Source organism: Lagenorhynchus albirostris, chromosome 8 (assembly GCF_949774975.1).
Source record: "Lagenorhynchus albirostris chromosome 8, mLagAlb1.1, whole genome shotgun sequence".
Lineage (NCBI taxonomy): Eukaryota > Metazoa > Chordata > Mammalia > Artiodactyla > Delphinidae > Lagenorhynchus > Lagenorhynchus albirostris.
In genome coordinates, this window is record NC_083102.1 from 85,949,992 (window position 1) to 85,963,917 (window position 13,926).

At 38.0% G+C, this 13,926-nt stretch overlaps 2 protein-coding genes across 2 annotated transcripts in view; one reads left to right on the plus strand and one right to left on the minus strand.

Annotated features, from left to right (window-relative positions):
• FBXL13 (F-box and leucine rich repeat protein 13) overlaps positions 1–13,926 on the minus strand; it is a 185,033-nt gene that overhangs the window by 44,572 nt on the left and 126,535 nt on the right. Inside the window, 4 exon segments of the mRNA XM_060157227.1 lie at positions 1,554–1,716; positions 1,807–1,841; positions 1,843–1,916; positions 2,794–2,892. Coding sequence (XP_060013210.1) covers positions 1,554–1,716; positions 1,807–1,841; positions 1,843–1,916; positions 2,794–2,892 — 371 coding nt within the window.
• LRRC17 (leucine rich repeat containing 17) overlaps positions 1–13,926 on the plus strand; it is a 168,502-nt gene that overhangs the window by 35,103 nt on the left and 119,473 nt on the right. The window lies entirely within an intron of this gene.

Below are 13,926 nucleotides of genomic sequence, written 5' to 3' on the forward strand. Positions count from 1 at the left end.
GCACCTATTTATTTGACTTTAACCTATGGGAACTTTGGACGCCTTAAGAGAAGGTGCTTTACTTCAGAAAAGCTTTGAGCTAACTTCTTCCAGGGGTCTAGGTACTATCTACCTGAGACCACTTTGTCCCCCTTGAAGAGGTCCAGACACTGCAGAAGTCTCATCCTGCTTCCCTATCTTGAGTCTCGCTAAAACTGATTGTCTCAATGCCAATGTTGAAATGAACATTTATGCTCATAGCAGCTCTATCTTTTATGTTTGCTTGGTATTCACTGTTCGTCTTAGAGAGTCTACTCATTGAGAAGGTGGTGAAGAATCATGATATTGGATATTGGATATTTCTCGTACTCTTTGTGGGCTCAGCAATGTATTGAAAGTATGTTTCATCCAAGATCTAAATTGTTTGTAGCAAGGAGTCCTTTGAAGTGTTTTGTCAACTCTACTGCTGGACGCAGAAAAACCTCCATTTCTTTTTAAAATTAGGTAACCTGCAGAAGCCTGAGTGAAATATATGAATGCAATTCAATTTTATTTCACATGTTAATACAGATAGGGTTAGCTGTCACACACACACACACACACACACACACACACACACACACACACAGTTATCCTGCTTGCATTATGGTGCCAGCTTGCTCATGAGCTTGCAACCAAGATGCCAGCTGGAACTTTAATCATCCAACGGATTGACTGAGGGTGGAGGGTCTGCTTCCAAGTTCAGTCACATGGCTGTTGACAGGAGGCCTCAGTTCCTTGCTGGCTGTTGACTGGAGGCTTCATTTCGTAATCCAGGTTTTTCCCATTTCAAATCCTGTCTTTACCTCCCCTCCACAACCCATGGTGCCTCCCCATTTTAATAATAGGGAACATGAGTTAAGATTTTGTGTAGCTTAGCTTATTACTCTGACTTGACTTATGTTTTCCCAAATATTAGCCAATTTCATTGTAGATCAAATGCTATTTTTTTATCATCTGGCCCTTTAATATTATAAGAAATTTATACAAGCAAGAGGCTGAGCTATCCACTGGGGAAGAAATTTTAGCAAGAATTTGATCCTTGCCCACCTGAGAACACCAGGATAGAAGCCCATTTGTAACCCAGCTAAAGAAAGGGTTTCAGTAAGAACTTGCCCTCTGTCCATCTGTGAGCAAACCCACACAGAGGAGAAATCTAACTAGTACCCAAGAGGAAACACTTCAGTAAGATTGGTTCTTCATAAGCAAGTTGGAAAGTCCATTTGGGAAAAAGACCTATTAACTGAACTAGCTGTGAGAACCATCACTAGGAAAGGTGGCCCATAAGTGTTCCAGCAAATTCATTTAATCTTACAAGGGCCTGTGATTCCACATATCCTGAGCATTCCCTGACAATCTCCCCATGCCCCTACATAACTAGTCTGGGTTGGGTGCCCCTCCTTTGTTTTACCGCAGAACTATGCATTTACCTCCACTTGGACTCCTGACTTTCATGTTTACTCTCCTAACCGATGAGCATCTTGAGGAAGTCTGGAACATTCTAGATAATCAGTGTTTCTTGACTGACTCATTACCTTACACAATTTGCCAGATTCAACACAGTAAGCTGCTTCAAAGGTGAGAGTGACTTGAGGCTACCATCTGTTATTCCATTGCAGTCCACCATGTAAATGTGACTGATATTTGGAGAATTCTTGTCTATAAATTTGAAGCACACATCAGTAATCCTTTTATTTCCTGTTTTTTTTTAAAAAAGAAGTATTGTATTTGAATTGCCATAAGATTAAAAGTAAAATTAATGCTAAACCGCTTTTTAACATCACAGACCTTCAAATCAGATCTTTCTGAGGTCACAAGTAGAAGAAAGTACAATCGGAAATATGTGGTGCACCAATGAAAACTACTGATGTAATTCGATGGCATTTTTCAACTAAAGCCTTTAGAAGAAAAAAAAAAAAAGATTAACCAGAGTATAGAGAACAAGCTTATGAAAGTGATGAGGTTATTTTCTTCCTCTCAATATTTTCAGAAACAGACACATTAGCTATTAAATTGTCCTAATTTCAAAGAAAATGGGACATTTTTTCAATGTATTTTAGTACACTTACATTTGAGTAATGCATAGGAATCAACTAAATGATGTTACAAAAGTAAGGGAGGGCTTCCCTGGTGGTTTTTTCTTTTGTTGCATATGCTTTTTTTTCTTTTGTTGCATATGCTTTTTTTTAAGCAATGAATATTTATTTATTTTATACACTATATATATATATATACACTATTTATTTTATACACTATATATATATATATATATATATAGTGGTTGAGAGTCTGCCTGCCGATACAGGGGACCAAGTTTGTGCCCCGGTCCGGGAAGATCCCACATGCCGCGGAGCAGCTAGGCCCGTGAGCCATGGCCGCTGAGCCTGTGTGTCCGGAGCCTGTGCTCCGCAATGGGAGAGGCCACAACAGTGAGAGGCCCGCATACCGGAAAAAAAAAAAAAAAAAAGTAAGGGAAAACATGAGAAAATGGAATGCTGAAAAGAATCACTACATTTAGAAGCTTGACGTGTAGAATTAGACTTAAAGTTTATGCTTAAGCTACAATATCATTGAAATAAAAATATCCTAACTGTGCAACGAAGTTTCTCAGGGTATTTAAGGATTCAAATGTGTTGTGTATAAATTTCCTAATGATTTTCTTATATAAAAAAAACTAAAATGAAAAACCCATTCATATTTTTCAATAATTCAAGCCTCTAGAAAATGTGCCAACCAAATGTGACTGAAAAGAAAATATAGTTTCCAACTACGTACTTTTACACAGTTGTCCGTCAGAGTTGGCGTGTCATTGATGGTCAGATGCCTAATCCCACTGCAGCTGTTTGCAGTGTTCCTGAAGCCTTGGACTGAAATCTGAATTGTACAGAGTTGGTGAAAATGTGGGAGAACCCATTAGTATGACCTCTAATAAAACCCTAAGATAGTAATAGCCAAAGTTATGTCATGCTTTTGCTACTGTGTTTTAAAATTGAAACCATAAAATATTGCAGACATAAAAGGAAACAAAGAATCTAATCTTGATTTCTTTAATTTTTATATGTAGGTTTTGTAAAATTATCATCACAGTTAGTCTAGTTAACTTATTATTCTATTTTTTATTGAGGTAAAATTCATATAACATAAAATCAGTCACTTAAAAGGTCATTTAAACATTCATAATTTTGTATAACCACAACTTCTACATAGTTCCAAAACATTTTTATCACCCTAAAAAGAAACCTTTTACCTATTAAGCAGTTGCTCCCCATACTCACCTTTTCCCAGCCCCTGGCAATCACTAATCTGTTTTCTGTCTCTATGGATTTACCCATTCTAAATATTTCATATAAGTGGAATTATACAGTATGTGGTCTTTTGTGTCTAGTTTCTTTCACTTAATGTTTTTGAAGTTCATCCACAATGTGGTATATATCAGTACTTATTCATTTTTTATGGCTGAATAATGTTCTGTTTTATGGATATACCACATTTTGTTTATCCACTCATCTGTTGATAGATATTTTGTATATTTTGAATAGTGCTGCTATGAACATATGTGTACATCTATTTGTTTGAGTACCGGTTTTAAATTCTTTTCGGTATATACTTAGGAGTGAGATTGCCAGATCATATGGCAATTCTATGTTTAACGTTTTAAGGAACGACCAAAATATTTTCTACACTGGCCGTACTATTTCACATTCTCATCAGCAATCTACAAGGGTTCCAATTTCTCCACATCGTTGCCAAAACTTATTTTTTATTTTTCCATATTTTCCTTTTGCAAAAAATTTCCTAATGAGTTTGAGGTGGTACCTCATTGTGATTTTGATTTGCATCTCCCTAATGACTAATGAGATTGAGCATCTTTTCATGTGCTTATTAGTCATTTGAATGTCTTCTTTAGGGAAATGTCTACTCAAGTCCTTTGACTAATTTTCAGTTGGGTCATTTGTCATTTTGTTGAGTTGTAAGAGTTCCTTATATATTCTGGATTCTAGACCCTTAGGTATATGACTTAAGAATATTTTCCCCATTCTTTAGGTTATCTTTTCACTTTTTAATAATGTCTTTTCATGCACAGTTGTTAATTTTGATGAAGTCCATTTCTCTGTTTTTTCTTTTGTTGCATATGCTTTTTTTTAAGCAATGAATATTTATTTATTTTATTATTTTTTTAACGTTTTTATTGGAGTATAATTGCTTTACAATGCTGTGTTAGTTTCTGCTTTGTAACGAAGTGAATCAGTTATACATATACATATATCCCCATATCTCTTCCCTGTTATGTCTCCCTCCCTCCCACCCTCCCTATCCCACCCTTCTAGCTGGTCACAAAGCACTGAGCTGATCTCCCTGTGCTAGGCGACTGCTTCCCACTAGCTGTCTGTTTTACATTTGGTAGTGTATATATGTCCATATATACACTACCACTCTCTCACTTTGTCCCATCTTACCCTTCCCCCTCCCCATGTCCTCAAGTCTATTCTCTAGTAGGTCTGCGTCTTTATTCCCGTCTTGCCCCTAGGTTCTTCATGACTTTTTTTTTTTTTTAGATTCCATATATATGTGTTAGCATGCAGTATTTGTTTTTCTCTTTCTGACTTACTTCACTCTCTATGACAGACTCTAGGTCCATCCACCTCACTACAAATAACTCAATTTCGTTTCTTTTTATGGCTGAGTAATATTCCATTTATATATGTGCCACATCTTTATCCATTCATCTGTCAGTGGACACTTAGGTTGCTTCTATGTCCTGGCTACTGTAAATAGAGCTACAATGAACATTGTGGTACAAGACTATGCTTTCAGGGGTCATTTCTATAGTTTGTTGCATATGCTTTTGATGTCATGTCTAATAATCCATTGCCACATCCAAGGTCATGTAGATTTACCCTCAGTATTTTCTTGTAAGTTTTATCATTTTAGCTCTTATATTTAGGTCATTGTTCCCTTTTCAGTTGATTTTTATATATGGTGTGAGGTAGGGATCCAGTTTCATTTTTTTGCATGCATATATCTAGTTGTCCAGCACGAGCTATTGAAGAGAATGTTTTTTCCCCCACTGAATGGTCTTGGCACCTGTGTTGAAAATCAATTGGCCATAACAGTATAGGTTTATTTCTGGACTCTCAATTCTATACGTCCGTCTGTATGCCAGTACCACACTGTTTTGATTACTACAGCTTTGTATACTGATTTCTTTCTTTCAACTATCATTATCCACATTAATGGAAGCAGCAGTGGTAGAGAGTATTCAAAGTAATTACTGATCAAAAGATCAAATATCTTCGCCTATGAATGAATTACCTTAAAATAACATGTTATTTAGGCTCCATTTCCTAACAGATGGTCATGGATGGGAAATGATATACTGATTCAGTAATGGGAAACTGAGACTCTATCCAGAAACGAACATCAGGGGGAACTCTCCCACAGAGTCATCTTCACAATAGCATGACAGTGAGAACGAGGAACAGCAGTTGTATATATTATGATCTTAATCTTGTTTTAAAAAAGTATGTGTTGGGACTTCCCTGGCAGCTCAGTAGTTAAGACTCCACACTTCCAATGCAGGGGGCATGGGTTCAATCCCTGGTGAGGGAACGACATGCCACATGGTGCAGCCAAAATAAGTAAAAATAAATAAAAAAATTAAAAAGGTATGTGTCACAGACAAATGGACAAAAAACTAGAAAGACACATTTCAAAATATTGTTTGTTATCTTTGGATGCTAGGATTATGGATTATTTTTATATTCTTTTATATTTTAAAAATTTTATATAATGAGTGTATAATTCTTCTGTAATCAGAAAGCAATTTATATCAAAGGAAAGAAGGAAATTCAGTCCTCTTCTTCACACAGTAGGCTTACAGTCACATACCTAAAGAAAATGCTGCTGAAGTAAGCTGAAAGTGAGCATCTACTGAGAACTTCTGCTCCAGGACATGGTCCTTTTAACTTATTGAAAAGCCAAGACACTGGGTGATACTTGGCCTAAAAGTATCTTGTTAGATGATTTCAAAGACTTCCTGGTAAAGCTCAGGAAAACATCTGTGGAATTCCTCTTTCTCCCACTCTTTAGTCAGTGACTGGAAGAAAAAGTTGCTGATCAGAAGATCCAAAATGTTCTATGAGAGACTGTGGTGAGCTCAATGAGTCCAGGAGGGTTTATAATAACTACCATTTAAGTAACACTTATTGTGTACCAGGTACTCTTTTAGGCAATTTTCATATACTGGTCTATATAATCCTCACAACCACCTATTGGGAGGTGTTTTTTTTATTTTTTTACAGATGAGAAAAATGAGGCCCAGAGCAGTTAAGTAATGTGTCCGAGGTCATCTAGCTCATAAATAGTGGAGCCAGGATAAGAATCCAGGCAGTCTAGTTCCAATGTAGTCATTAAACTACACTACCTCTTAAAAAGATCAGCTTGCATTACTGCGCTTAAAAGGACACAAAAGACCTTTCTTTTTTTTTTTTTTTTTTTTGCAGTACGCGGGCCTCTCACTGTTGTGGCCTCTCCCGTCACGGAGCACAGGCTCTGGACGTGCAGGCTCAGCAGCCATGGCTCACGGGCCTAGCTGCTCTGCGGCATATGGGATCCTCCCGGACCGGGGCACGAACCCGTGTCCCCTGCATCGGCAGGCAGACTCTCAACCACTGCGCCACCAGGGAAGCCCCTTTGTTTTTTTTGAATTTTACTTAATTTATTTTTTTATACAGCAGGTTCTTATCAGTTATCCATTTTATACATACGTCAATCCCAATCTCCCAATTCATCACACCACCACCACCATCGCCCCCGCCACTTTCCCCCCTTGGTGTCCATACGTTTGTTCTCTATATCTGTGTCTCAATTTCTGCCCTGCAAACTGGTTCATCTGTACCATTTTTCTAGGTTCCACATATATATGTTAATATAGGATATTTGTTTTCTTTCTTTCTGACTTACTTCACTCTGTATTACAGTCTCTAGATCCATCCACGTCTCTACAAATGACCCAATTTCGTTCCTTTTTATGGCTGAGTAATATTCTGTTGTATATATATACCACATCTCCTTTATCCATTTGTCTGTCGATGGGCATTTAGGTTACTTCCATGACCTGGCTATTGTAAATAGTGCTGCAGTGAACATTGGGGTACATGTGTCTTTAAAAGGACACAAAAGACCTTTTGCCACTGGACTCTGAGAGAAACCTGCTGCCTTGTTCCTTCACTTTTGGATCCAGATGCTAATGCTACTGTGTTAGTCAGGGTTCCCCAGAGAAAGAGATCCAATAGGAGATAGATGAATGGATGGATAGATAGATAGATGGATAGATAGAAACATACATACATACATACGTAGATACATAGAGTTATTATAAGGAATTGGCTCATACAACAATAGAGACTAAGAAGTCCCAGGATCTGCAGTTGGTAAGCTGGAGACCCAGATGAGCTGAAGGTATTGTTCCAGTCTGAGTCCAAGTCTGAAGGTAGGAAAAGACCAGTGTTCTAGCTTGAAGACAGTCAGGCAAAGAGAGTGCATTTTCCCTTTCTCAGCCTTTTTGTTCTCTTCAGGCCCTCAACAGATTGGATGAGACCCCCACACTGGGGAGGGCAATCTGCTTTACTTAGTCTCCTGACTTAAATATTGATCTCATCCAGAAACACCCTCACAGACAAACCTAGAAAAATGTTTATCCAAAAAACTGGGCACCCCATCATGGCCCATCCAAGTTGACACACTAAAATTAACATCACAGCTTCCTTGAAGACTTTGGACATTGACTTTTCCTAAGATTCATGGTTGATGCTCTTTTTGCTCTTGCCTGCTTTGTCCTGGCTGATCATCTGCGCTTGCCTGGCCACATTTTTTTTCCAGATTAGCATCTTTGAGACCATTCATCCTATCTGGCACCACTAACTGTCTGAATCATACACAACTGAAAAGAAAGCCCTAAGACCTTATTGTTGCCTCACATTTTCAAGTTAAAACAGAAACTCTCTAGCCTTAAAGTTTTAATTCTAAATATTTAATTAAGGAACTTTAGTGTCTTAAAGTTAAATTATGAAATTGGTAGGGTAAGAATTCCATTTTTTAATATTTTATTGAAGTATAGTTAATTTACAATGTTGTGTTAATTTCTGCCGTACAGCAAAGTGATTCAGTTATACATACATATATATATTCTTTTTCATATTCTTTTCCATTATGGTTTATCACAGGATATTGAATATAATAGTTCCCTGTGCTATATAGTAGGACCTTGTTTATCCATCCTATATATACTAGTTTGCATCTGCTAATCCCAAACTCACGATCAAAAATTCAATTTTTAATGCATGTGTATGAGTATTATTTAACTTGTGTAGCCTGATTTCATTATTTAAATTGTATAGCTTAATTTTTATTATTTAACTTGTGTACCTTTGTGAGAAATCATGTTTTTCAGCACTGTGAGCGTTCTCACAGAGTACATGTGATTATACCATGTTGTGAAAGGTCTTAGCTCATAACTGACTCCTCACATGTAAAGACATACTATAAAATGGCTGGAGGTGGGAACAGTAGGAGAAGAGATAGGCTATTCTAAGGAGCTTGGACTTCTATAGACCGAGGTAGCCCCAGGAGATAAGGAAATGGAGACTCAGGTCTCTTGATCAATTTTCTCCAGATTACAAATTGATCAGGCAAAAACACAGGTGTGCAAACTCTTAATCCAGTACTCCTTCTGATTAACATTCTTCAACAATAACATCCAGTTCAAATGTTCCATTCCAGCTTCCATAGTTCTTCAAACCTAGTCACTCCAGCCAGGAAGACATCCAACTTCTTCAGTACTCAGCGGACCTCTCTGCTCTTTGTCTGACCTTGTTACCTCTCCCTGCCTCTTTCTCTTTTCATCTAATCAAGCCTTAACTATTCCTCAAGTTCCAGTGACTCCAGCCCTATTCTGCTACCTTCCTTCTCTTTCCCTTACAGGTCTATAAGTATTTTAGCCTATAACTTTCCTATAATCTGTGCATATCTTATTTCCCCCAAGGAGATGATCTTATACTCTTTTTTTTAACTTCTTACTCTGTTGGATAACTATTAGGGGATGAATGAATTAAATTTAGGAGTAAGACAAAGTCTGGGAAAGAGTACAGAATTTGGCTGAAGACAAGATTGAAAATGATTCCAAGCTGAAAGTAAAGCACAATAAAGGCAAAGCAGTGGAAGCCCTGGGCTTAAATGAAGTGGCAAGATCACCCTTGGGATGAATAAGAAAACTTAGTAGGTAAAGAGGGAAGGAAAACTAATGGAAGACCCATAAGGCAAAAGTTACATATTTCATATTGTACTGCCATGGGTTCTTGAATAAGTTTTCCATAAATATTCCCAGAGAAAAGTCCAGGGGAGATGAATTAACATTATAAATCTGGAGAACAGAGGAGGGGGAAAGAATGCTGGGCTTGGAGTCAGCAGAGCTGGGTTTGAGTCTGGCACTGCCTCTTTCTCACTTACAACAAAAGGTAACTCAACCTCTCTGATGCTTTATAGATGTTTTCTCATCTATAAAATGGATATAATAATACTTATTTTAGGAGTTTCTTGAGAAAACAAATAGAGTAATGTATATAAAAGTGATTAGTCGGCACAATATCTGGCATGTGCTTTGAGAACCAGTTTTCCTGTTACTGTTCTTCTGGGCACATTGTGAGCCCACAGAAAAATAAACGTTCAAGTACTAGAGGTAGAGGGCCTTGAAAGATCATTCTAGTCCATCCCTCACATTGTAAACATAAAGAAAAGGTATTTAGAGAAATTGTGTGATCTGAGAACAGGTTCCTTATCTATTCCTCACTGTGCGTCCCCAGTGCTGGACATAGTGTCAGACACAGAGTGGCTGCTCCATAAGTGCTGAATGAATGAAAGAATGTTCCTGAGTCACACCGTGACTCTGCGGCTCTCCACCGCAGAGCCAAGGATAGAGACTATTTCTCCCGTTGTGACTCACAACTCCAGGGATGGAAACAGTTGTTTTTCACAACACTTCTAAATTCCTCCCCTTTATCTCAGCCCTAGTCTATTACCCTAACACTAGCCTCTCCAATAATGGCTTCCCCAAAACAAGCGAAAAACTTTTTCTGTCTTGCTTTCTCAGAAACATGCTCATGAGAAGATTCCTGAACAAGGGGAAAAAATGAGAGCAGTAATCAGCCACAGCTGAGTGGTTTCTTGCAATGCAGCCAAAAACTGGGTGCTATCAACCAATAAGATTGTATACAGAAAAGGGGGGTCAGGGAGACCTCTGAGAAAAGCTTTTTAGTTTTGTCCTGGCATGAAACACTTAGTTCTCTACACAGTTTATTTTAGAATATCCAGAGAGTTGCTTGGCTAATATTTCATGACTCAAGTATTCCTGTCAGAATCCTTTAGGGTAACCAACTATTAGTTGTCCTTTCTCTTCACTGAAAGAATGGTGATATAAGCCTGAAATTAAAGATTCATCTCTAGGAGGAAAAAGCAAAATATTTTACCACGTTCAAATACCGGGTTTCACCACATCTGGTATCTGTGCATTTTCTGTATAGTATTCTTACAAAACTTGGGATCTAATATCTTGTTGTTTAGTTTTGAGGTGATTTGGGCTTCAATTTGGGCACCAACTGGAGCCCTGCCACTCTGCTATTTTCTGGTTTAAGTTCCCAATGATTTAGGAACTTGGGGAAGTTGGCCACACCAGTGGTGTTCCAGTCTCAAGTCCCAGCAGACTGCTACTGCTGCTATTGGGGGCAGAGAAACCTTGGTGATCACAGAGAAATTCTCTCCATCTGCCTCGTGTGTCTCAACCCATCAGCACAACAGGACACAGCTGTCTGTGTGGGAAATGCGCTATCAGTGAACCATACAAAATGAAGACGAGAGTGCTGTTCATCAAGGTCTAGCTCAGATCCCTCCTAGCCACTCCAAAGTGGTAAAAAGAAGGAAGAGACTTACCTCAGTGAGGATAGCATCTTACCAAGCTCCCAGTTTCCACTTCTTAACAACAGTGTCTTTGAATCAGTTAGCTCAACAGCACAGAAAAGAGGTATATATAGGGCCAGACCCTCTATGACAGCTAGAAATATCCATCTTAGGTAGACATGGCCCACACTGTGTTCCTGTACCATTTCCAGCTGTTTCTCTCATTCTAACCAGCACTGCAGCCAGTGACTAACGTGTAATGTGATGACTTTAGTCATATCCATATATCCTTCATGACTTCTTGGTGAACTTAGAGAAGCGTGGCTTAGCAAGTAGAATGAATTGTTGGAAAGACAAAGATTTCTCCCAAAGCATTATGGAATATTATGTTTTATTGCATTCAAATGTGCCACAAGCTTCAGTAGGAACACTTCCCAGGATCTGTGTTAACAGGGCTTGACAGGCTTTCAAATATTGTGTCCTCTGTGGTGACAGGAAGAGAGGTCTAATTATTATCTCTGCCAATCTCTCTCTTTGGATGATGCTGTACTTTCCAGTCTATATATTCTTCATGGCCACCCCCTCCTCTATGTTCACTAATGCACTTCTCCCAGGTAGCCCTGGAAGAAGCTTCAGATAGAGCTGTCTCTTTGTCTTACATCTCAGAGCACCAACGACCAGAGCCCTCACTTTGCATTTTGCATCTTCTGCCTTATATGCACATGTCTAATATCTATGCACATGTCTAATATCTATGCACATGTCTAATATCTATGCACATGTCTAATATCCCTGCCAAGGAACATGAACAGCATCTTATCCATCATATCCTTTACAGTACAGCACCATGCTTAGCGCAAAGTATGATGCAACAACCGCTTGTTCATAGACCAAGTAGTTGTCAAATAAGTTGTTTGTAGAATGTAAATTTGTAGTTCCAAAGTGTGTGTGGGGGTGGAGCATAGTCAATACAGTCATTTGTTAAAGATTGCCATATATATCTAAAAACACTGAACAGCCAAACAAGAAAAAAAGTTTCATTTTCCAATGTGAGTAAGGAACTAGAACACAAGATTAGTAAAGCCTGCGGATGCCAGGAAGGCAAGCATGCGTGCCAACTCAGCATGTACTCACCGCACAATGACTCAGAGCTGCGATCTGCAGAAGCATGCTGACCCTTCCTAAACTTTACCATTCTTGTCTAGAGTATACTATGTTGTTCTCTTCCTCACCCACTGGCCAAATTACTTATAGCTTCCCCTGTATTATAACGGAGCTTTATCTCCTTTTTTTTAAGATTTTTTTTTATGTGGACCATTTTTAAAGTCTTTATTGAATTTGTTACAATATTGCTTCTGTTTTTTATGTTTTCGTTTTTTTGGCTGCGAGGCACGTGGGATCTTAGCTCCCCGACCAGGGATCAAATCCTCACCCCCTACACTGGAAGGTGAAGTATTAACCACCAGACCACCAGGGAAGTCCCTTTTTTAACCAAGAGAATCACAACTATGATACGTTATTTTTACAACACAGCGATCCATAGAGCTACTTGGTTTGTCTAGATTTATTGAGCTAGATGGTGGCTTTACAGCTGCAATCCTAACTACGGGCTTCACTCAGGTCCAAAGACCTAAGTAGAGTTTTATGAGCAGTTCATGAAATTCTGTGTGTAAGTCATTTCCTATGATAGGGAGCAGAGGAGAAGCTAAAATAAGTATGGTTTTTCAGAAAGCATTAAAATTTTTTTCAAACCTTTTCTCCAGAGGGGTGAATATGATTAGTCCCCTGAGACTCATCATTTTGTCATCTGATTCTTCAAGATCTAAAAATTGTTTCCAGATGTTTTATTTTTTTGCTACTTAATGTAATAAATATCCTTATACATTTTGGCTACAAAGAGATTGCATTAATCTATGGATGCTAAACGATAGGTGTTTGTTATATTTCTTTATATTTTATTTTCAGTATGGCTAGTATAAAGTTATATTCAAAGTAATAATAACAACCATTTAAATTTCCATGAGTCCTGTCTACAAGAAACGTTAAAAGATGTTAATAAATTCTTCTATTTTTTTTTTCCCAATGCGGGTTGAAGTGCGATTCAAAAAGGACACAAAACATTCCTTTAACAGGGAAACTCAAGCACAAGAACTGACCCAGAAAAGCAGAAATTGCACTGTGACTTTTCTGATTCATGGCTGCTTTTCCACTAGAACCCCTCCTTACTGATGACACTTAAGACCACATAACATTTTTTTCAAATACGAAATGCAGCAATAATTTTTTACCATACACAGTATATAGCACTTTATAGTTTTACAGATGATAGTCTAGTGGTTAAGAGCCGGTCTTCAGAATTAGGTGGATCAAGGTTCTAATCTTGACCCAGACATTTTCTATGTGACCTTAGGCAAGTTACTTACTCTGTCTTAGCATCATTTTCAGTGGTGTGTGGAGCCAGCTTATACTAGCTTGCAAGAGCAGATTGTTAAAATTTTAGGAACTATGGAAGCCAATTGTTAAACACAGCTAGTTAAAAGATTAAATCATATAAACTTAAAATTAAATAAACAATATTAACAAGTGTAGTGAATACCCAAACTCATGACCTTCTAATTATTTTACCACGTTACCATTATCTATGCTCTTGAAGATATGTATGTTTATTATATCTGTATGGTGACAGTATTACATAAGGCACATTTCTTCCTATCTCTCTGTTCAGTGACCTCTTGTTGTTAGCTTGAAATAGGCCATGGTGAGAGTTTTTACACCATGGAAGTCAACAACCACTGTAACTCAGGGATTTGCGTGTTCCTATCCAGTTGTTAGATGTTTACCAACAGACCAGTGTTCAGTTTCCACATCTCAAAAATGGCAATAGTGATACTGACCTCATGTAGTTATTTATAAATATTAAATGAGATAATAAATGTAAAACACTTTCTTCAACAGCTA